Source organism: Pleurodeles waltl, chromosome 1_2 (assembly GCF_031143425.1).
Source record: "Pleurodeles waltl isolate 20211129_DDA chromosome 1_2, aPleWal1.hap1.20221129, whole genome shotgun sequence".
Lineage (NCBI taxonomy): Eukaryota > Metazoa > Chordata > Amphibia > Caudata > Salamandridae > Pleurodeles > Pleurodeles waltl.
The window spans coordinates 310,178,357-310,203,067 of NC_090437.1; the positions used below are offsets into that span (position 1 = coordinate 310,178,357).

At 43.1% G+C, this 24,711-nt stretch overlaps 1 protein-coding gene across 1 annotated transcript in view; it reads right to left on the reverse strand.

Moving 5' to 3' along the window:
• The window catches only part of HSDL2 (hydroxysteroid dehydrogenase like 2), a 184,853-nt gene that overhangs the window by 99,143 nt on the left and 60,999 nt on the right, over positions 1–24,711 (reverse strand). The window contains exons 5-7 of the mRNA XM_069238664.1: positions 19,802–19,905; positions 19,126–19,224; positions 551–745 (exon numbers count right to left, since the gene is read on the reverse strand). Coding sequence (XP_069094765.1) covers positions 551–745; positions 19,126–19,224; positions 19,802–19,905 — 398 coding nt within the window. The remainder of the gene's footprint in view (positions 1–550; positions 746–19,125; positions 19,225–19,801; positions 19,906–24,711) is intronic.

Genomic DNA, 24,711 nt, shown 5'->3' on the forward strand with positions numbered 1-24,711 from the left:
TTTGTTGAATATACCTGTCTCTGAAGGTATGCATCTATTCTATGCTAAGATAAGAATGTTATTTCCTAATATGCAATACATTACATATTTTGTTTTCACATATCTAGGGTAATTGTAGCTAAGCAATCTATGACCCCCCATGTTTCTTTTTTTAGTTGTATTATTAATATTTTTCTTTACATATTTCATTTGTGTTGTGTTTGCATTTTGAGATTCTACAGAGGAAAATGTGTGCCATTCTGGGAGGAACCTGATGATGTAGTGTGGAATCCTGTATTTTCTGCATTCCACAAATGTCACTTAGCCCGGCTTTCCCTCCAGAGAAAAACATGAAAATACCCACTTAATCTCTGTATGGACGTGTACCCCATTTTATTTAGTCTGAAACATAGCTGATACATTTAAGGATAATAGATTAGTCTTGGTGCATGACCATCGGTTTTGCGGGATCTGTATGACCAAATAAAATTACATTTAATTCAATAACTAATCAACCACAGAAGCTACCAAAGCAAAGAAAGACAAAGTACAACAGAATGACTCTTCTTACCCGGTGACACGGCATAGACATCAAAATCATGTATGCCTTCTTGCTTCAGAATCTGCTCATCAATGAGGAAGTTGCCAGTGAATGTCTTTGGCTTGGTTAGAATTGAATAGGCAGCATCAGCAATGATGTCTGGTGTTCTGCACTGCTTCTCTACACCAGATCCTCCAAGCATTGACATTGCAGCTGTATGTATAGCTACAGGACACAAACGGGCAAAATCACATTACATGCATATACCTGCTAGATTTTTTCAGATGATAACTGTGATATTAACAAGAGCTTCTTTGCAAGCAGTTTGTGGAAGCCATCATGTAGGTGTAGGTGAGTGCTCCCAATCTACAACAAACAGTTACATGTAAAACCGCATACATTTGTTGTAAAAATAAAATTAAAAAAAAAGCCCTCCAAATCTCAATTCATCTCTCCTCATTGCATCTCCCTTGCGTTAGTACCACTGGTAAAAAAAAAAAAAGGACTGGAATTACCATCCACAAAACCTTAAATGAACACATTACCATATTCAAGCCAGACATACAGGCATGCGTAAGAAGTCATGTGAAATCTGATTTCAGATTCTAAGCTTTGCCTTTGCTTTGCTTACTCTTCCTTTGCATTTCCTATGTTGATTCCTTTACCCCAATCAGGCATTTCACTTACTTATGGTAAAGTTACATGGATTTGCCCAATTCGTGAGTGGAGTGCATTTACACGAACATTCCCCAGGATGCTGCGATGGAGACTATACGAAAGGTGTCAGAGTTGCACAGGAATGATAATGATGCTCTTGTGGAATTTATTATGGAATTATCTGAAATACATATATATATATATATATATATATATATATATATATATATATATATATATTTTGCAAATAAAATATATCGCCATGGGTGCATGTTTTGCACTGGACATAGAGAATCTCTCTGTAGCATAATTTTAGTCCAACTTGGTCCTATGTCCTGATAATCTGTATAGAGATAATATTTATTAGTGGCATAAATACACAAACTTTTCATGATATGTCAAGGGGGCCTGGAAGGTCTACATGAATTCATTATCTGCCTCAATGACCAGAGTGATGATCTGAAATACACAAATAATTGGAGTTAGGAAGATATCAAATATCATGGTCTGGTGAACCACACTATACTGCAAATCCACCAATAAAAACTGACTACTCCTGTGCCCTACTGACCACCCATAGGCACTTAGAGACAACGTGCCATAAGTTCAATTGCAACAGATCCAATTGTGCAGTCACAGACATGATTACTTTAGAGAGGGTCTTTCCAAGAGAGTGACAGAGAGAGGTTATCCCAAGAAGATAATATGCAGGGTACTGAAGCAAACTGAATACTGCCCAAGAGGATCCCTATTGACTATTATATAGTATTGGTCAGCACCATTAATCATTGAGCAATTCTATTCAAAAGATTGTGAAAAGGCACTGGCACTTGTTGGAAGACCCAAGTAATATGCCCACCTGTTAGCCATTCAACACAATAAAAGTATTAGGGACTTTGTAGTTCGTACAGACAGGGAGAATATTCAATCTCAGGGCCTCACTACATATTGGAGACTACACCCGGCAATAGGACATTACACTGTCAAACATTCAAGTTTAACTTGAACACAAAAGTACTTCGCGTGGACCCAAGACATACCTATTTGTTTACCTGTCCCATTGGCTTATAGACAAATGGCATGTGTCTTGATGAGACAGAGGGCTTGCGTGCTGATGAGACCTGCAGGCTGACACGAGAGGGTTGAAACATCAACGACACACCAAAGGTAGTATATGGATTCTTGGAATTGGAGACATACAAGTCACGATGAACCTTATCTGAATTTTGACAACCTGGGACCTTTTTTATGTGGTTGTTGTTGAATCAACTCAGTGAATATTTTGCTCACTGCGTTACCTGCACTGCTGTCTACTGTACATGTAATATATATACAAAAAAGGTTGAGTCCCACTTTGAGAGTTATTGATTTTATTGTTATGCCGACAAAATAGTCCCTTTTTATACAGTCAGTTTCGGTTAGGAAAACACGATGTACGGTCCAAGGTCCAAGCATTTAGTAATTTAGCTAAAGTAAGAAATCCCGTGCATAGCTCACTCTTTTGATGGTGTCTTAATGACATCTCATTCTTTCAAAATGAACAATTTTGAACTGCAACCTGTTATTTTCGTTTATTTCCAGCCTTGAGAAAGCCCCGGCAAATACATAGCCAGAGGGGGGGAATCACGTGTTGGCTGATTCTCCTTCCGTTTTTTCTTGGTTATTACTAAATGCTTGGACCTTGGACCGTACATCGTGTTTTCCTAACCGAAACTGACTGTATAAAAAGGGACTATTTTGTCGGCATAACAATAAAATCAATAACTCTCAAAGTGAGACTCAACCTTTTTTGTATACTGTTTTGACTTAGAGGACGTGGGCCCCTGTCCTCTGGCTAAGTCCCCTACTCCATAACAACAGGCATCTACACAGGATACTAGTGGTTCTAGGGCCCTTCCGTCTTTGGAGCTGCTGTTTTCAACATGTAATATATATAACTTGTGTGAATTTATGATTACAAAATCTATAACAGAGTGGCTCATAGATACATTTGGATTGAAATAAGTTGATAAATGCACTGCACCTTCTAGATTCATCCCTAAGGAACCATAGTTATGTTCCTATAAACCCAAGTTCGAGCAGGGCCACAGGTTCAAAAGCCCTGGGCTTCCAGAGGATGTGCAGTCTTTCTACATATGTGAATGAAATCTGCAACCACAAGTAGTTGATAAAAAGCTATCCCTTAGCATATCCAGCTCTGAGTTTTAGCGCTGCTAATTTAATCAGAAATTTGTAAATTGGATGGTTTTCTCTTGCATCAGGATGCTTCTACACTTCAGTTCATCAAGAAATCTAAATTTCACAGAGGAGGTGGTCCCCAAGCCTCTGCCTCATTTGTGCCTTTATAGCATGACACTGATAATCATCTTTTCTAAACCAGCACCAGAACGAAAATTGTATGGGAAAAGATCAGAAAAGCAGGACAGCTCACAAAAATACATTCCTATCTTTCACAAAGGAAAGATGTGTACAACACAGTGGAGAACAAATTAATATGCAGTGCCTTGCATTGAATAAAGGGTAGCATGAGAAATAAGGAGTTCCACTTTCAAAATGGAAAATCGTAAAACAACTCTTGCTTAAGCAAGAGTAAACATCTGGTTTTGTAATCATTTAAACATAGGCGATGATGAAGGAGGATACAAAGATCATTTTTATGTCGCAGCCTACCAGACAGCACAGCTGTCTGGTTTACTAAAGACATCTTGTGACATTCAAAAAGATGACCTAGGAACGTATTTCTGCCTGTTACTTGCCATTTACTTTGTGGTTTGGAACTCACATTTTCATGTTTTCTATTTTCTGGATTTATTTTTTTAGGCTGTCCAGCTTGAGAACGTAACATCCCTTGCCTGAACCTTTTCAGCATCCTTCTGAGTGCTCCTTTTTCGTAAATGGGCCTGTAAATCTTGTTCTTATCTAGTCACATTTGCTGCACATTCAAAGACCGAGGTCAAACGTCAGGCGCAGTCTTCCAAGGGTGTTTGTTTACTTTTATTTCTCTGATTTAAAAGTGAGAGGATTTATGTGACAATCTTGCTGGATACTAGGGGTAGGAAAGTTTTTGCTAGCACACATCAGAATTAGGAACACAAATTAAGCACATTGTTATTTCTGAAGTGTGTTGGAAACAAATACTTAAATATGTTCAAAACAAATCATTAGACTAGGTGATGCAATTTCAATACATTCTCGTCTGTGCACTGTTTGTTTGTGTTTAGTAAAACTATGTCTGTGGAAATGTAATGGTCAATTCAACTGAGAATTTGTTGTCTGTAATGGCAGTGTGCTACCACACCAGGAATAATCTACTCCATTCTACTCCACCCCACACCACTGCATTCTACTCTGCACCACTGCACTTTACACCACTTCATGCCACAGCACTCTGCTCTACCCTGTACAACTCTACTTGGTCAATGTACTCTTTGCCACTCTACTCTACACCACTGCACTCTTGGAGACTACACTCTACACCACTCCAACCTAGGCCACACAAATCTAATTTGCACAACTTCACTATACGCCACTGCACTCTACGACACTCTGCAACACTGCACTCTACACCATTACACTCTATGCCACTTCAAGCATTCTACCCTGCACAACTCCACGCCTCTTCACTCTACTCTGAAATAATGTATTCTATGCCACTGCACTCCACTCAACGCTATGCCACTATACCGTACACCACTGCACTCCACTTTACTCTACTCCATTCTATGCCACTATATTCCTTGCCAATGTACTTTATGCCACTGCACTCTATGGCACTGCACTCTATGGCACTGCACCCTATGGCACTGCACCCTATGGCACTGCACCCTATGGCACTGCACCCTATGGCACTCTTTACGCCACTCACTCTCTAGAAGACTGCAGTCTTTGCACTGAACTCTACGTCACTCTACTCTGAACTACCCTGTACCACTCTACGCCACTCCACTGCACTCTATGCCACTATACTCTGCACTACTCTACGCACCTGCACTCTTTGCCACTCAACTTTACTCTGCGACACGCCACTCTACTATAGACCACTCTAATCTAAGCCACTGCATTTTACTCTGCTCAATTCAATGCCTCTGTACTCTATGGCACTGCACTCTATCTCCACTACAGTGCATGCCACCCTACACTATGCCACTCCAATACACAACACTCTCTGGCACTCCACTCTGAGACTCCATGCCACTCTTCTCTACGCCACTAACCTTTAGCCATGCTGAACTGCAGCTACGCTGATGTAGAACATGGCTAAAACACATTGGCAAAGCCAAAAGCTCTTGCACAGGCAGAGCCTATTGGCTTTGCAAAGGTTTGTTAACTCTTGGCGTTAATCCTATGATGGACAACCCACAGCTGCTCTAATTTATCAACTTCACCCTTAGAGCTTCCAACTGCTACAACAGAGTCTAGTAACGCCCATTTCAATTCATGTCCTGTCTCTCTCTCACTCACTCAGTATTTTCAAATACTTAATGTCAAGGACCAAGGGAAAATGTTACCCATCTTTAACAACAGATTTACAAATTTGAAGTTTTTACAGATTTGCATAAGTTTCATTATTCTGCCATGCAGTGGTTACATCAAGAATTATCCAATAGTATTTTGTACAAATTTGCCTAGCGAGTGGCGATAAACACACAAGTCAAATCAGACCCACTTGAATGAAAAAGACTGAAAATAAATTTACAGTTCCCAAGACATGGAGCCATAAGTAAATTATTTCCAGAATTAAAAAAAATTATGAGCTCAGCTCAGTTGTAACCTCTTATCTCAAAGTAAGCGCATGGTGATGGATTGTAGGATGAATGGCTGGACAATACTTATGGGTGTGGACTTTATTAAAGTATCTACTTGTCCAACCCTCTGCAACACAAACACTTTAGCTGCCAGTTTAAAGACAAGGGAACTGTTTGCAGTTGAGGTAATATGTCCATGTGTTAATGCTGTTCTAACTTTTATTTATAGTTCATTAATGAAAAGCTTTTATTATTAGGGTGAGTGCTGTAAATAAATGTTTTATGGTCACACTGCACTACTGACAGTGGTTCCAGTAAAAAAAAAAGAAAAAAAAAGAAATCTACACAGGTTTAAAAAGTTTAACACTATGAGGCTAAGTATAGTGCTCCCAGACTGCTCTCTAATTAGATGCAAACCTCTGCAGAAGCTTGTAAGCAAGAGTGATGATTCTTTGCTTTCAAAATAAAATGTTCAGGAAAAAATGCAAGTAGGAAAAAAACGTTTTGCTACTATGAAATGTTAGGTGCTTTTTCTTTGAAGCATCATTTAGTAAAATGTGTTGATGCATGCAAGTATTTCACTAAAGTATACCTAATGGAAAATCAGTCTAACCCTTTTCAACAAGATTGTGGGAAGCATGAAAATAAACAGGCACTGGCAAAGCCAACCAATCCGAATTTGTTTTTTTGAGACTTTTGGTTTCGTCAATGCATGTCTTGTTTTTACATGGCTTTTGTAACACTATTGATGTGGGCATTGCCAGGCCTTCACCATTGTAACAAACACTGACAAAAAGAAAAAAAGTATTTGGTCTCAAAAAGCACACAGTGACACCAGTGGCGTAAAAAAGGTCCTGCAGCGCCCCCCTCCAGGTAGCCCTCTCAGCACATCATCTGCCCTGGGTGAGTCTGGAGTGGGTGGGGGGGATGGGCTTCCATGTTCTTTGCAGGGGCCCTTATGCCACTGATTGCCACCGTAGCTCCTGGCACTGAACAAAACTACTTTGTGTGCCAATATGCTCCTTGTGGAAGAGCAGAATGCGATCACCAACAATAAAGCCTGCCGATAGATAGAGAGACAAATAGAAGTTTTATAAAAACAAAATCTCTTTATTAATGCCAGACCTAATTAGGGGCCCGGCCCAATTCTTAAAGTAAGTCACAAAAGCGCACCCATGATATATGTCTTTGAATTAGTGGCTTTCATGAATTCACAAGAACTTACAAAAGGAGACCAGTAAATCGTACTCCTAGAAAATATTTGTGAACTGTATTTTAGCACGAGCAAATATGCATGTGTAGTTGTGCTCATGTGAAAATCTATTGAGCATTTACAAGTTCACTTTCCCTCCAACCACTTTTTTCCCCAACCCTGGAAGAACATCTACTTCTGCCATTGTCAGAAGTAAATTTGCAACCTCTCTCATTATGGGAAAAGATTAGAGAAGAGCTGGTGAAAATCCTTAAAACATGCAAATTAGTAGACTTGAAGACTCAAAGGCATTCCAGTCCTAAAACAATTGCTTACTGCTTCCTCCAGCCCCAGTACACAGATCTGCGGAAAAGTGGCAAATTAAGGAAATTGCTATAGTAGGGATCGAAATTGCAAGTACTCAAGCCCTACAATAGTAGTCCTGGCATAATCAGAGCACTTATACAATGAGATTGCTGCCATAATGTGTTGCTGCACTACATGGCACCAAAGAGACAAGTAGATTTTTTTACAGGACAAGTAGATTTAAGAAGCAACGCGTCCCATGGACAAGTAGATATTTTAATAAAGTCCACACCCCTGAGTAAGTGTCTGGGTATTTGGGAAGACCCATGAATGGGAATTCCGGAGCATATAAAAAGACTGGATGTGTAAGAGTACGGGCTCTGTTAACACAGTTGGAAGAGACACTGACCTGGAACGAGTGAGGGAGACCGGAAAAGTCCGCAGGAATAAGAGAGGCCTCTAATGGTGGTTGGAATGAGAGGTGGAGAATGGTGGCAGGTTACGCCTAGATTTTGGCGGGCTATCTGCCTGGTCACCCATTGAAGTTGGGCTGCCAGGGAGTATGCCTCGAAGAAAGGGCAGCTTAAACCTCCTTCACCTGTAGGCAATTACAATTTCTGTAGAGCTATTGGGCAGCAGATGTTCCCCCAAATTAGTTTTATAAGTAATGAATCAAAGTCTCAGAAAAAGCAGCTGGTGTGAGGGGGCATCACTAGGAGGTTAGTAAAACAATAAAGAGCATAAGATGACCATCTTTGAGAGCGATATTATCCCCATAGTAGCTAGGAAAGTTTAGTCCAGAAGGATACTAACAAATTTAAGGACGCCAGCACAGGGCGAAGGATGCAGTCAAAAAGATCAGCTGCAGACTGGTATCCCAGAGGAGCAAAATTACCAGTAGCTCCAAGGCAATCGTAAAAAGTAGTGGGGAGGGGAGGGTGGTAGATGGAGGAAAGAGGGCACTCCTGATGCGTACCGTGAACCACCAGGAAGGTCACTGAGATGAGGCGACCTACTCGGACCTGTGAAAGAAGTTTGTGTATAGGAGTCTAATGTAATCAAAAGGCAGGTGCCAAAGCCCATTCATGTAAGCACACAGAAGAGATGAGTCGAGTCTAGTGAGTCAAACGCCTTCTCACAGTCCAGCACAAGGCAGGCCAAGTAAGGCTTACCTGGTTCTGAACATGGAAAATACATCACAGATTATATGAAGTGCTGTGTCCAGGGACAGACCCATTTTTGTTTCAATGGATGAGTTCCAGTAGGATCTGGGTATAGCGACCATAACCTTGACCTTATTTATACAGATATTACTTAGCTATGCTGGGCAGCCACCACTCCAACTCCAGCACCAGGCAGGGCGAGAAAGGATAACGTGAGGTTTGTTTATTCCCAATGCCCTGCAAACCTCAAACTTTGGATGAAATTACACATTTTCCTCACATTTCTGTGATGGAAGCTTCCGGAACTCGCAGGAATCCACAAAAGTCCTACCACCCAGCATCACCACACTTGCGCTGATAAAATGCTGCCCCAGTTGTGTAGCTGGGCCTAGTGCCCTCAACAGGAATGGATCAAACCAAGGTTAATGGAAGCCCTTGTGTGAGGACCCCTATTGACCTTGGTTTGAGCCTACTCAGCCTACAAATGTGCAGCTGTTCACCACTGCAAGTCAGATAATACTGGGAATTAGACAAACTCTTCTGGCCCATATGTAAAATCAACACCCCAAATATTTAAATGTCCTCTTGCTTGCTAATGGGATGGAATGCTTTAGTCTGCATAGGAGCAGACAGGCTGCTAAGGTTTTAAGAGTGAGGTTGGGGCAGTCCCATCCCATTATTTTATTAAAATATATATTGCTGCCATACAGTGGGCTTTCGGCCCTTCTTTCCAGGGGGCAGATTGGGGATAGTTACTGTTGCCCCATTTACTGAAGGGAGGGGGAACTCACCATGCCTATGCCGGGCAGCCACCACTCCTATATATATATATACAAAAAAATAAATAAAAAACCTGGCATCTAGTCGGTTTTCTCCCACTCCCCCCACCTACCCGGACAGGGTGGGGCAGGAAGACTGGAAAAAAAAAAAAAAAAAAAAAAAAAATTATATTATATTATATATGTGGGGGCGCAAAGCCTTGCCCAAAGAGCCGCTTCCCCTCTCCCTGGTGGGTGATTCCAAATTGGGGAGCACTCTGAGGAGATCCCCAAGCAGGGATCCACTGGGCAGAGGTACCACTGGAAAGGGGAGATTCTCCCCTTTACAACAATACCTCTCTCATAAGAATCAGGGCTCGAGTTGGGGAGCTGACATCCCATCCCCCCCCCCACAAGCACTTATTCAATCAAAGTGAAACAAGCCCTTTGGCTTGTTTTACTTTCACTTTTGTATACAATGATGTCAGCGTGCTACTTGTCATTACATTAAAAAAAAAAAAAAAAAAAAAAAAAAGGCCAGGCTACCCAGGAAGCTCAAACCAAGGTAAATGGGAGCCCTTGTGTGAGGATTCCAAATGAACTCGGTTTGATCCTATCCAAGCCCAAAAAGTGCAGCCGTTCACCACTGCAAGTAGGACGAGAGGGGTGTTTCTAACCCTTCCCAGTGTTGACACCCGCACTGGGGAGGGTGTGCTGGTGTCAGCCACTGGTCGACACTAGCACCTATATGGTTAAATAGCCATAGGTGTGGCCTCAGGGAATGTGTAGGACGTGAGCATTGTTAGTCCCAAACATCACCAGATTTGATGCACACCAACTTAAATGTAGAAAGAGGATACTGGAGAACATGGTGCTGTACACAGCAAATGAGAAGTAGGTGGGGTTGTGTTTTCTGACAAAACAAATCTGCAACTCCCAAAGTCCATGGACAACATACGTTATCCCCATGGGAAATCTTTAGGAATCACTGGAACAATGGAGAGTAAGTATCAACTTCGGAAGCAAAGCCTCTCAAAAGCAGTCGGGGGAGAATATTAGCTGCTGCTCGGATGACGCTGGTATGGAATACAACTTATGGAAGATCCCTGGACATGTGGGTCAGGGTGGCGAATTGCCTGCCGGGAGTATGCATGGAACAAAGGAGCCGAATGCATGGCCTTCAAAGAAGAACTTTCTGTCCAGTGAAACGGCATCCTGAGAATCTCAGAAGGGTCCCCCAGCAAGTGGTGGACAGGTGCAACCTGAGGGCTGTGCAACCAGAAGATCCACACCAGGCCTACAATTTTCTTGGATGCCTGATCATAAGGGCCTAAGAGTCTTGGCAAAGTGGCCTTAGCTGCAGGACTTTTTCATCTTGTGCGCCCTAGCAAACACAAGTGCACCTATGAACATTCTGCGGAGACTGGGAGCTACCTGGATCTAACCTACTCACCATGTCACAGTACAGTAGTTGGTGCATGGTGTGTAACACCTACTGTGCAGGGCACATCCTCTGGACTCAAGGTTCTTTCAAACTGGGATCTACTTGCCACCAGGCTGTAGAAGCCGTACCCATGGCTAGAGAAAGAGAGCCATGGGGTCGCAAGAGAGACTGGATTACTGGCTCTGGTTGCATAGAAGAGTCTTTCACCAACACAGCCTGCTCAGCTCAGATCAACAGATGCAGACACCAAATGCTGACAAAGCATAGATTGGAATACTTCAAAACACTTAGCTACAGATTTCATAGGAGGTGCAACAACATTTAAGCACAAACCTGTACAACAACCACCAGTCCACAAAGGCAGCAAGCTATGAGTGTCAAGACCCAATAATAAAAGACATGGTAAAACCAAAAAAATCTAAGGGAGTTCAGGCAATAAACAGAGTTCTGCAAGATCAACACCTGAGAGGTCTTTGGATACCTCTATTCTGATCACAGAGTTTTACATCAACCACTTCTTGGCAAAAATAAAGATAGCAGTTTTGATCAGATGGGACCTCAAAAAATGACTGTAGGAGGTCGATAAAGTTGCAGGTGTTTAGAAACAAGAAACTAAGATACAAAAAAGGCAATGTGCACCACACGGAGGAGCCCATCACTGGCAATCAGCTCCAAGAGTGTGAAGATAAATAGGACCAACTCCTCTTAAAGCAAAAGAACCTGGAGAACAAATCCAGTCATAGCTATAAACAGAGTCTGCCCAGGAATGCAGAGGGGCATCCAAACGTTTAGAGACCACCTGCACCACTTTAGAAATCGTCCAGAAGCCTAAACCAAACTCATCAAGTGATGGGCTTGAGTACACAATGAGAATCTCCTCCCAACACCTTAAAGTGTACAGGGTATTATGAAGAAGACAATGTCATCTTTGAGGGGCACATGTTTGAGTACTTCAGGACCAGGTAGCAGCCACTATACTGAAAAGGAGGTACTTTAGGAGGCGGATTGATGTCCTCTATAGAAACAAATCTTCCTACAAATAGGGGCACCCATTCCAATTGATATTCTTCTGGGACGGAATGAAACATCTCCAGACCCTAACAAGGAATAACATTACTTGGAGTCAAAGACAAGGGTGTTTTGAAACCAACAATTACATCCAAAGTGGGAGGGACATGTCACATCTGGCAACAAGTCTAGAGGTAGCTTAGGAAGAGACAACCATCAGACGGAGACAAAGATTGTCAAGTTGGACGTATTCGTTGAGGATATGTGCTAGTCAGAAGAAGGGAGACTCATCAGTTGACTGACTGAGTTGTCTTCCAGGATTTGTGACCACTGAACTCCCAAGCTCTTGACAGACTGGTTGAGGCATGGGGAGAGGAGTGGAGGAAAGGAGTGGGTTGAGGCATGAGGGGAGGAGCGGAGACCATTCTGGATAGGTATCTGTGTGGCCTTATCATTATAAGGTGGCCATGCTATTCTCAACAGACCTGGAAGGGAATATGGCTATGCATCAAGTACCGTTTTAATGCACTTTACCTTTCCATGTTGGAGAATGAAATGGAGGGAGTCAGCTAGAAGAGCCACACTGCATATCAATGAAGAGGAGGTCCAACCAGTCAGGTCATTGCAAGACATCTAGACAGAAGGCGAAAGCTGCTTCTTAGACCAGATACATGGCATATGTCAATCCACTATTTAAGATTATCAGTTTGAATGCCAAAGGGCTCAATGCTCCAGGTGCTATTAGTAATTAACCTTTTGCCATAACTGGTGGGGTTATCTATCTGATGCAACACACTCACCATATCAAAGGTAAATGGCTGAAACTGAAACAAAAAAATGTGAAATACCATTTTCCCTCCAGTCCTCAGAAAAAAGTTGGTATAGCTATTTTACTTTGTTTCAAGTTCCAATGCACCATACAAAACTAAGCTAGAAGTAGTAGGCAGATATTCCAAGACCGCGATCAGGGTTAGCCCGACTGTATACAATATTATTCCCATACAGATGTCTCCTTCCTATTTTACTATTAAAATCTTTAGAACAATGAGTCAGTGGCTGGAAAACTAATTGAAGATTACTTGGGCACAAACCTAGATACAAAAATTAATATGGAACAGGCCAAGTTGCTGTAAAGCCCAATCTCAGCAGAAGACATTAAAAGTGCCATACAATTGATAGAATTAGGCATGGCACATGGCTCATATAGCTTCACGACACCTTCTACATGATAATCTGCAGATAGTTTGCCCCACTACTGACATGACTGTTCAACTACTTTGGGGAACCGGGATTATTGAGAAACTACATGCTAGACCCAAAGCTAACAGTAAAACCCAACCAGACCCCATGAGGTTCCTACAGGCTTACCACCCTGTTGAACTTAGACGACAGGCTATGCATGGGCATACTGGTGTCATAAATGTGACCACTGATGCCAAAATGCTGGTCCCCGATCAGTAGGCCATCAATGTGGAGACTATACTAAAGAAATAATCAACAACAAAAAATACCCAGAGAACCACAAAAATGGGTTAATGTTGTCACTGACAAGGCATTTGAAAGGATAAACTGTGCCTAAATGTCTCGGCTGGTCACAGCCCTGGGATTCGGGCTGCACTTTTGTACATGGTATTCCTACCTACTAAAACTTACTTAATAAAATTAGTGTCAACTGTCTGGTGTACTTGAAGACTGCTAAATGGAGCAGCACTTAAGAGGCTCGCCACATTTGAAAACCTTGCCAAATATGTGATGAATCCCTGCTCTCCGCAACCTACTAAAATTTTGTGTGCCTCAAGGATCTTCGGTAAGCCCCACAATATTCAACCTCTATGTGCTCCCTTTGGCAAAGATAGTGTAGGCCCACAGCCTTATTCCGGTCTACTACGCAGATGACACTCATATCGCTCACCACTGATACTAAGGCAGCCTGAAATTAACTGGTGGAAAGACTTAGGTGTTAGTCGTAGGTAACTACCTTTCTCGCTGCTTGAACTTCAGTGGCCTGACAACCTAGGTGCACATCCTCTACCTACCCCTGCAGTCAAAAGTCTTGGTTTCTGGATTGATAAACTATCCATGGAAGTACAGGCCAGGGAACTAGCATCAAGCTGCTTTAGACTTCTCAGAACTCTTGGGAAACTATTAAGTTGGTTTCCAAGCCCTTTGCGGAGAGTGGTTGCTCAGGGGCTGGTAAATTCTCACCTGGGCTGTGGAAACTCTTTACCTAGGAAGTCTTAAGTTTGTGATAAAGAGGCTTCAAATGGTACAAAACAACACTGCCCGGGTTCGCTTCAAAATTCCCAAGTTCCAGTGGCCATACCAGCCCTAGAGGGTCTTCATTGGCTACTTATGCACAAGCGAATCCAGTTCAAGACACTGTCTTGTCCACCGTGCTATGCACAGGAAGGGTCCACAGCTAATACAGCACTTGCTGAGTCCCTAAACTACGAGATCATCACTTTGCTCTGGGGATCTACATCTGCTGCAGGTCCCTAGGGTTAAGAGAGCAAGATGAGGAGGGCACTCCTTCACTTACCTATCCCCTAAGTTTTGGCACTCCCTCCCATCGGATCTTAGAAAGAATCAAACAGAACTTATTTCCAAGAAGCACAGGAAGACTTTTCTTTTTCAGTCTTCTTTCGGATGTGTAATTGAGTCCTGTGAGTAATTTTGTTCCTAGCACTGGGAGGCCCATAGCCACGTGCTCTACAAATAAAAGACAAGAATAAAATAGAATAGGTGAGAATGTTACCAGGTCTCTACTCTTTTGTGCCTTCTGAGCGCTTTGCCAACTGTATTAGGGTGAAAGATCAAATTAAGAGAGTGGGAACTGGAGCCGACACATTCATATTGTGCATGTTTGCAGACGATATCATGGTAACACTATCTGGTCCATTGATGATCTCGTTTCCCAGGATCGCTGGCAGAGTTCAACCAATACTATGGCAGCATCTGGCTGCAAGATAAATAATCTCTAGATAACAAAGCAATAGGCTTCAAAAGCCTCTTGAATGTGGGGTCATCCCTGGGGCAGTGTAATCACAGACGCTGGGGCTATACCCCTCTCCTATTACGAGGATAAAACCTGATATTTAGGACAAACTGTGCAACAAGAAAGGGTTTGCCTAATTTTCCCGCCAGTCCATATGCGACAACCCGGAGTTTACCCTGAGTCTTGGCAGGCGAACCTTCAATATATGAAGGGACCTGAGCTGCTTCATGGTGGGGTCTTTGTTCTCTGGTGAGTGAAATAAATATTTAGAAGTTATCAAACAAGAATTTGACCTCTCTGACATTAAAAGGTACAGCTGCGTTTATTAACGATTATTATTAGATTTTTCACGTTGAAAACCTATGTGGACATAGACAAACTCTACAACAGCATGCATCAGCACATCTAGATTTTGATAGTTTCACACCTTATGCAATAATCAGTCAATGCACCCATCACACCTGAAACCTGGCCATTTTAGTTGTTACCGAATCACCATCAGCAGGCAATCCCGCTGTGCCTGAGGCCCCACATCTTGTCCTCTGCATGGGCCGGCATTTCTGTCACTCATGTAGATTGTCTATTTGTGTCCAAGTAGTGGAGAGGCCCACACAAACCTATTGATTTAGAGGCAGGCAGCAAATTGTATGTATATAGTTCCACCAGTTAACTATGCATCAACTTCTCCTTCTTGAGAAAGAGATTAAGGGACTTAAGGTCTAGGACAGGGAGGAGGCCCTTGTCTTTTTTGGGCACCAAAAATAACGTTAATAACAACCACAACCTATTTCCAGCACAGGCACCCTCTCTATGGCTCCCTTGGCAAAGAGTCGTAACTTCCTTTCGGAGAAGTGCCAAGTGATGCTCCGTCATCTGATAGTAGGATGGTGGCATGGATGGAGGGGTAGTCTCGACAAGAAGGGAGTAGCCCTTTTGGACTATCTGTGCAACCCACCTGTCTGACGTGATGAACTGCCAGCGGAGCAGTTGATGGCAGATCCTGCCCCATACTAGTGCGGAATCGACCGACTAGGAAGGTGGCAGATGTGGTGGGGGTGGACTGGACAGACCGGTGGCTCTCTGATCCATGAGGACAGTGAATTCCATGTCCCTGGTCATGCAAAGTCTGGGCAGCATGTGCAGCATGTGCAGCACAGTGGCTGGAGGGGAACCAACATGGCCGAGTGCCTATTCCATAGCCATGAAAGGTGTGAAAAGCAGACTGAGGAGGACAAAGGGCCACCGCACAGCCCAAGGACCTGGCCGTAGCACGAGAATCCTTTAAGCGCTTCAGTGCCGAGCCTGCTTTCTCTCCAAAGAGACAGGGGCCCTCAAAAGACATATCAATAAGACTAGCTTGGACATCCCCTGAAAAGTCAGATGTCCTCAACCAAGTGTGGCGCCTAAAGGCAACTGTCGATGCAACCGCTCAGCCCAGTGAGTCGGTCGTGTCCAGTCCACATCATTTCATGAACTTTGCTGCATCTCTCTCACATCAGCAACTGCTTGGGAAAGTACAGACTGGGCCTCCTCCAGGACCTGTGGCAGCACTTCTGCAACCGTATCCCACAGCGTCTTTGAATAACGGGCCAAAAGGCATGCAGTCTTCATGTGGTGTTCAGCCTCTTGGATTCCCTATCCCGGGGTGCAGAAGGAAAATGGAGGTTTGGATAACTAAGCTCTCGGGTGGGGGTGTTGCGTTAGGAAACCTGGGCCATCCCGGGTGATGGGGGCGGGCAATAGTCCTTTTCACAGGAGCTTTGGACTACTTCCCCAGAGGGATGTCCATAAGGGCTTAATTAAAGAGGAGCAGGGGTTTAGAGGATGAAGCCCCAGGCTAAAGCCCTTCTGTCAGGAGGTTCGTCCTGACTGCCACCAAAGGCAGCTCAAGGTCCAGGACTTCGGCTGCTCTCCGCACCACCACTGAATGTGAAGCAGCCTCCTCCACTGCCACGGTAGGGAGAGACAGCATGCCAGTCTCTGGGGAGTTATCTAGTCCACTGGCTTCATCCAGGCCCATACACCAGTCCATGGGGTCTTGGAGCTGGTATTCTCAGGAGTTCAGCGACCCCTCCCCTTCGTCACTGTAACTTAGCTCATAATAATTAGGCTCAGGATCTGACATGGGGTCAAGGTCCCTGCCATCAGCGTAGGACACTAATCCAGCTCTGTTTCGGAGTCGGCAATGAGGATGGGGGCTGTGCTGTCCGGGAACATGGGCGGCACCGGGAGCATCAACATTTGAACCAGTGCCAGGAAAAATCGAAGTGGTACGACCGGCGCCGGTTTGGATCAAAGAACGGATTCATGGGGGCCCCTCGGAGCCGAAGACGCCAGTACGGAACCCTAAGGGGCCCCTTCCGACTCCGCAGGTCCCAAAAGCACACCTGCTGAGTTACACTGCCCAAAGATGAGGCACAATGGCCTCAAAAACCTCTTTAGCTAGGCAGAGGTCGCTCTCGCTCTCGGAAACGCGAAGTCGGACCAGAAGCAGGCCCCAGAGATGGAGGCCTCGATCGACGACACACCCTCTCCCTCGTCAGCCGACGGATGAGGTGAAGTCGAAGGAGGTTTCGCCTTCTTTGATGTCTTCTTGTGCCTCGACTTACCCAAACCTCCCTATGACTTGGAGTGGGATGAAGAAGATAGGGGGCTCCATGTCTGATCCCAAGACCTTGCTCTCGACCAAGATCGGGACTTATACAGGTCAAGCGTCAGGTTGCCATCAGCTTTAGGGACCGCTCCCTCAAAGCCTTCGGAATTAATGGTCTGGCACTCAGAGTACAACTTCAGGTCGTGGTCACACTCCAGATACCAAAGACAAACGAGATGTGGATCAGTCATCAACATCGCCTGATGACAGGAAACACAGGACTTGAACCCGGTCTTCCTCGAGGACACCCTCTATACACCAGGAGTTATAAAACTCGACAAAAAGTCTAAAAAGGCCAGTCAAAAACTGAGTGAGGGTTAGCTCTATTCAGATCAGTATCGGCTGGTGCGGAAAGAAAAGAACTGACGTCAGCGTGCTGCTGTGGCACCTATATAGGACTTATGACATCATATCCGGCGCACACAATGGGCACAGAGCCAATCAACACCATCTAAGAGGAGTGCAGGGGTACTGCTCAAGAAAAATCTCTGGATCCAGACTGACGTTTGAGGAAATCACAAGGTAAGGAATCTGCAACTAGAAGTCTCTATCAGACAGCTTTAGCCATTTTGACATGCACCGATTTCCTATTCTGAATTTCCTATCAAGAGAGGTAAGGGAGCGGTCTTACCCCTGATACCTTAAGGTATTACGTATGATTCCTATTGAAATCTCTCAGCTGTTGATAACCAAGGACCTGTGAACTGACGTATCTTTTGCACATAGAATTAACTACATCTCAAATCTAACTGCTGTGAATAACTGCATGAACTTTGCTTATGTCTTACTTTTCTCTAACGTGCTACATTGTGGAGAATGGGAGTGGGTGAGTTTTTTCTCGTGGACATTGCACCTGCTTCCTCTGCAGTCAGATGGTTGAAGACAATGGCATCTGTCGCTTTACAACAATAAAAACAGTAAAACAAAACAAAAAAAATCAATTGTAAATCAACTTACAACTGCATGATAAGAGATGGACATGATATTCTTGACACTGTATATTGTTTCAAAGAACAGACTACTATTCCTCCATGTGATGGCTAGAAATTATTATTTTCTTTGCTAATTTAAGACTGTTGAATCAGTATTATATTTTCAGTTTAATTTGTGTCGAATATTATGCCCAAGTAAGTGAAAGCACTCCAATACTAAGCAAAGCACAACAATTCCCATGCTGTATTTCCCTCCTACCTCATGTCAAAATTGTCTATTTAAATGTACAACTACTTAGGCCACTTCTAACAGTATAGACATTTTGTACACTTACTTAACTATTGAAAACCTCTAGCCCCTGATGTTCTTCTCTACTACTTCAACTTCCAGCATGTTAAGAATTCAAGGACTTGGGATATTAGTAAACATTGTTCTTCCAGTCCACGGAATTAAGCCAAGGGCATGGCTTACCACTGTTAGGATTAACGTCTGTTGGGCACCCAGCTCAAATTAGGAATCAGGAATCTTTTGCCCAGTCTGTAACAAGTTGCTTGTGCTGCAGTTCTGGGCAGATCAGACTTAATCCCTTTCTTGCACAGACAGCTGCAGCAAGAATTACTTTGCAGAATAATGGGTATGTGGAAGGGGATAAAAGTTCTCGGAACCAGAAGAAAATGCCAACAGTAAACAACTTTATAAACACATCTTTGGAAGAAAGACAAAGTACAGTACAGGAAAAAATATCTATTACCTGTTCTTGGCCACAATGCATTGACTGCAATTTCCCCTCTGTATTCTTCAGACATACCCAGCACACACATTGACATTCCATATTTAGCTATGGTATAGGCTGAAAGAAAGATCAGAAAAAAATTCAACAACTATTGGTCTGTGTTGCCTCTTTAAGATTAGTTTGTGTTAGTTAATTGTGTCAAGAAATGTCAAAGGAGAGCGGCAAAGAGGTAAAAATATTTACCAGCTACTTGAAGTCAGGTAAAATGAGCATAAGGCAAGTACTAAAAATAGAAGGTAGCACAAAAATAATGTGTATAAAACAAAAGGAAGAAGAACTTGTTGCTTGACAGGTGCAATATTACTCTACCATATGGAAAGACAACTACGCGCCGCCTTGCTAAACATCGCACGCACACCCCGCATCCAACGCAGCCGCAGCTGAGGCTGCTCCTTCTCCTACACAGCAGCCAAGTGCTGGAAAAGCAAGCCCCTCAACCTCCAAACAGCTACCTCCCTGGCAGACTTCAGAAGCAGACTCAAGACGTGGTTTTTCGACGGAGACACAGCACCCTCAGCGCCCAGATGCCCTTAGGGGTGATACTGCAGCGCTTTACAAATGCTATGATTTATTGATTGAAAACATTCAGTATAAAAATATTAATATAAGTACACTGCATCCGTTACACACTTACCACAATGATTCTTGAACCAGACAGGATTCATATTCAGTGGTGGGCTGAGGTTCAAGATGTGAGCAAACTTGCTTTTCTTCAAGTAAGGGATGCATACTTTCGACCTGGCAACGAAAAGGAGAATTTGGGATTTCTTTCATAAGTAGGGTGACCCACCCAACCATCTATAAATGAGACAGTGCAAGTGGATCTAGGGTTTCTGTAACTGGTCTGTAATTTGTGTCATTGCAGTTTTAATGCATGCGCAAAGCCACAGAACAGTCACTGAAATTTTTTTTTTTTTTTTTTAAAAGGACAGATTTGCATTAAGAAAATCAATAAAACACACAACGATAACATACAAAAATCAAAGAGGAGAGAAACATTATTTTCATGGAACACAACGCTCAGATGGCATTTGAGGGAAGTGTATGCCAATAGCTTTTGGTAGTGAAAGATCTCAGACACTTAAAAAATGCTAAAGAATCGAAGTGCTCAAAAGCAACTGACAATATCAATGCACTAAATAAGTTAAAAACGTTCCAACTAAGCCTGGTCTCAACGGCTTTTCCTAACAGCATATTTATCAATATTTTAGGTGGGAAGCTATGCAATGAAACAACTAAATGAAGATCCGCCCTCTGAACAATAGACATCCGAGTCCGGGGAAATGTTTTTTTAAGAACTGTTCCAAGGGTTCTCTCTGGTAAATCAGTGAGAGAATGTGATTGAGCATAGTGTGTGTCAGTGACATTTAAGCAGTAGGCAATTCTTAAGATAACAAATTGGCCATGCTTTTTCGCTTAACGTACTTTGTTCATCATGCTCCATAATGCAAATATCACAATTATGTTCTTAGAACATGAATACTCAAACAAATTAGTATGGGGCGTTCCAAATCTATTTAACTCAGCTCCAGAACTCAGACAATCCAACGGTCAAATGTAGAACATTCACAGGCATGGAACCAGGGACTGACTTGGCTCTAAACCCTACAGCATTAGTCAAGCAGGGGAAAAACATATGAATTCTCTCTCACTTTCTCCCTCCAGCTCATTATCAGCCTCATCTTTCTCTCTGCTTCTCAGTTTCGCCCTCTGCCTCTTTTTCTTTCACTCTCTCCTGTCTTTCTATCGCCACTTTCTGTTCATTCCCAGTCTTTCTACTGCATCCATCTCTCCTTTATCTATTTCTTTCACCCTTTCTCACTTTCTTTCGCTCTCACTCCCATGTCCCACTACTTCTCTTGCCCTATACCTTCGTCCCTCTCTTTCTCTATCTCTCTCCGATTCACCACCTTGATATGTGATTCCTGGTTCAATGGGAATACCTCCAGTCAGCATCCTCCACCTACAGAGGTGTTAAATTATTTTCTTTCCATCTCACAAGCATCCCTCTTGTGCACTAGTGCATCAATCACCAAATCCCCAGTGTGTAGCAAATGAGTGGCTGGCTAGTTCCTCGTGTTTTTGGTATTCTGATTGTGGAAAAGCAAATAGCGAGCAATCAGAAAACAAAACCCTGTGTGCTTGCCTGGAAGATGTTAAGAGAAGATGAAGGGAAAACAATATTCAACTAGTGGAGGTTCTAGAATGAATCAAAGGCCCAAGCATCAAACATTTTGCGGAGGACTGGCTAACCAGGATGATCAAACCTAAAAATCTCCAATTTATTTCCGATAGCAGAGCTTAGAGGGGTCTGGTGCCACAGTAGAAACCCATGACACCATCAACCACACCCTCCACAAGCCATCAACCCCCGACTGTTTAACTACCATTAAAGGGATGCAATACTTCATGCATTAAGAGGCAATGGATTGATGCAATCCGAACATTTCACCATCCTAGTCATTATAGATTTCACTAATGTGATTCAAAAGCAGAAGCGTAGCTTTGTCACGGAGGATGATGCCCATCTCACCACTCCCTCTTCCACCATAGGTTCATTTGCTCAATGGGTCTGGGTATCAGAATGGGATTGTTACACATCAGACAGCAGCAGAGTCATGTGCCTGGTCTCACTCATTTCCCAATAAAGTGGTGTTGTCACTGTCATGAATTAAGCTGCTACACATCTCAGTTATGTGTATGGAACAAGACCCTTTGACTTCAGAAAGACTAGTATACATGGTCTCATGAGAGTTCCTCAGGGGCAGCAGTCTTTTTGGAACTTGCTGGTGAAGGTACAAAAGGCCAAACACATTTAAACCACCTCACCTGTTATTGTTGAGTATGCTGGGGAGCTGTTGGGTGTTTTGTCTGTGAGCTTGTGAACAAAAGGTAAGACTGACATGGGGCTCAGAGATGGACCCAGGAACACACCTGGAGATCCGGGTTCAGACAACTAGCCGGAAACAACATTCAGACAATATGAAAGGGTCTGTATTACTTTTCTTTAAGACATTTTATTGTGCAGAACTTTCAGACAGAGCATAGAGGGGACCCATAATAAAGATAAGGTAGAGGATTTAGTAGAAATGTACCCGTAGTTAACACATCTCTAACACTTAAGTACTAATGAGGTTTTATACCTCTAAGATTAGTTTGTGTATAAAAAAAAATAACATGCGAAAAACACAAGAGGAATTATTGATAAATATTGGATGCAGAATGCAAGCAAACATGTTCTCCGGTATGTAAGTACTAGTTTAGTGCTAATACAGTGCACAGTTTGACTTTACTTTTGTTGCATTTGATATTTTCTTGCCTTTCAGCTGGCTTACTTGTGTGGCTTTCTTGTTCCGGGGCTCCTTTTCAGCGACACCCTCTACAATTCTCCTACCCCTCGTCCTTCACCCCTAAGAAACATGCTATTTACCTGTAACAACTAGTTTAGAGTTCGTAGTGCAGTGGAGTCACATGCTGTGCACACTCCTGCCATCTAGTGTTAGGCATGGAAACAGAATTGCTTGAATTCAAAGTAAAATCTTCTGTTTTGAGGCAACTCATGATACCTTCCCTGAAACCCACAATGCGCAAGAACATAGGCTCCACCTTCGATTGTGCTTTTCCCCTACAGGAAGTAGTAGATACAGAGATGCGAGGCAGCAAAGTGTAGGTGTATTTGTAGAGGAATATGCATGCAGAAAGCTATGGTTTAATGTGACAGTTATATATTGTACCGTGAACTTGCATCCAAGGACGTGGGGGTTCACGTGTGAATCTGCAGCACAGCAAACTACAGACAGATTGTTAAAAGGAAGAGAATTTTTAATTCTGCAGCATGTACTGTTGTAGATCACAGGCTGTGCACAGACTGAAAAGCTTTCTTCCATCTCCCTAAAGCAGTGGGTCACGAGCAGCTGCAGAAGATATTTGAAACAGTGTTCTCAGTAAGATTTGTCAAACTTAGGCTTCTTGTCATGCTTCTTGGATGGTGCCTAGGAAAGCCACAGGTACTCATTTCTTACAAACTCAAAGTTCCCTAGACACTGAGGGGGTCATTATGAACACGGCGGGAATCGCTGCAGTGTTCATGCTGGAGAGGTCTTATCAATGACCGCCAGCCCCCTTTAGACGCTGCCGGCCGAATAATAAACATTCTGCTGGGCCGGCGGGCGGAAATGAAAATGTCACTTACCCAGTGTACATCTGTTCGTGGCATCAGTCGCTGAGATTCACATGGTATGCATGAGCTCGCCATCTGGTGTTGGGTCGGAGTGTTACAAGTTGTTTTTCTTCGAAGAAGTGTTTTCGAGTCACGGGACCGAGTGACTCCACCTTCTGTGCTCATTGCGCATGGGCGTCGACTCCATCTTCGATTGTTTTCCCCGCAGAGGGTGAGGTAGGAGTTGTACTATAGTAATAGTGCCCGCGCAATGAAAAATGTAAGTATGTACCTATTAAAGGATTAAGTAATATATATACAAATGTACAAAATTGAAGGTAACTTCTGAACTGCTACAGGCTTCCGGGGAGGTGGGTGGGTCCATGTGAATCTCAGCGACTGATGCCACGAACAGATGTACACTGGGTAAGTGACATTTTCAGTTCGATGGCATCTGTCGCTGTAGATACACATGGTATGCATAGACTAGTAAGCAGTTAGTTCCCCATAAGCGGTGGTTTAGCCTGTAGGAGTAGAAGTTGTCTGAAATAGAGTTCTTAATACAGCTTGACCTACTGTAGCTTGTTGTGCGGATAGCACATCTATACAGTAGTGTTTGGTGAATGTGTGAGGCGTAGACCAAGTGGCTGCCTTACATATTTCTTGCATTGGGATGTTTCCTAAAAAGGCCATTGAAGCACCTTTTTTCCTTGTTGAATGTGCCCTGGGAGTAATGGGCAGTTGTCTTTTTGCTTTAAGGTAGCAGATTTGGATGCATTTAACTATCCATCTGGCTATACCTTGTTTTGATATTGGGTTACCTGCATGAGGTTTTTGGAATGCAATAAATAGCTGTTTAGTTTTTCTGATGTTCTTCGTTCTGTCAATGTAGTACATTAATGCTCTTTTGACATCTAATGTATGTAGTGCTCTTTCAGCCACAGAATCTGGCTGTGGGAAGAATACTGGTAGTTCTACCGTTTGATTTAGATGGAATGGAGAAATAACTTTTGGTAAAAATTTTGGATTAGGTCGTAGGACGACCTTATTTTTATGTATTTGTATAAAAGGCTCTTGTGTTGTGAACGCTTGAATTTCACTTACTCTTCTTAGAGATGTAATGGCGATGAGAAAGGCAACTTTCCAGGTGAGGAATTGTATTCCGCAAGAGTGCATGGGTTCGAAAGGTGGGCCCATGAGTCTTGTTAGAACCACGTTTAGGTTCCATGAAGGAACAGGTGGTGTTCTTGGTGGTATAATTCTTTTAAGCCCTTCTATGAATGCTTTGATAACTGGTATCCTATACAAGGAAGTTGAATATGTAGTTTGCAGGTATGCAGATATTGCTGCAAGGTGTATTTTAATAGAAGAGAAGGCTAGCTTTG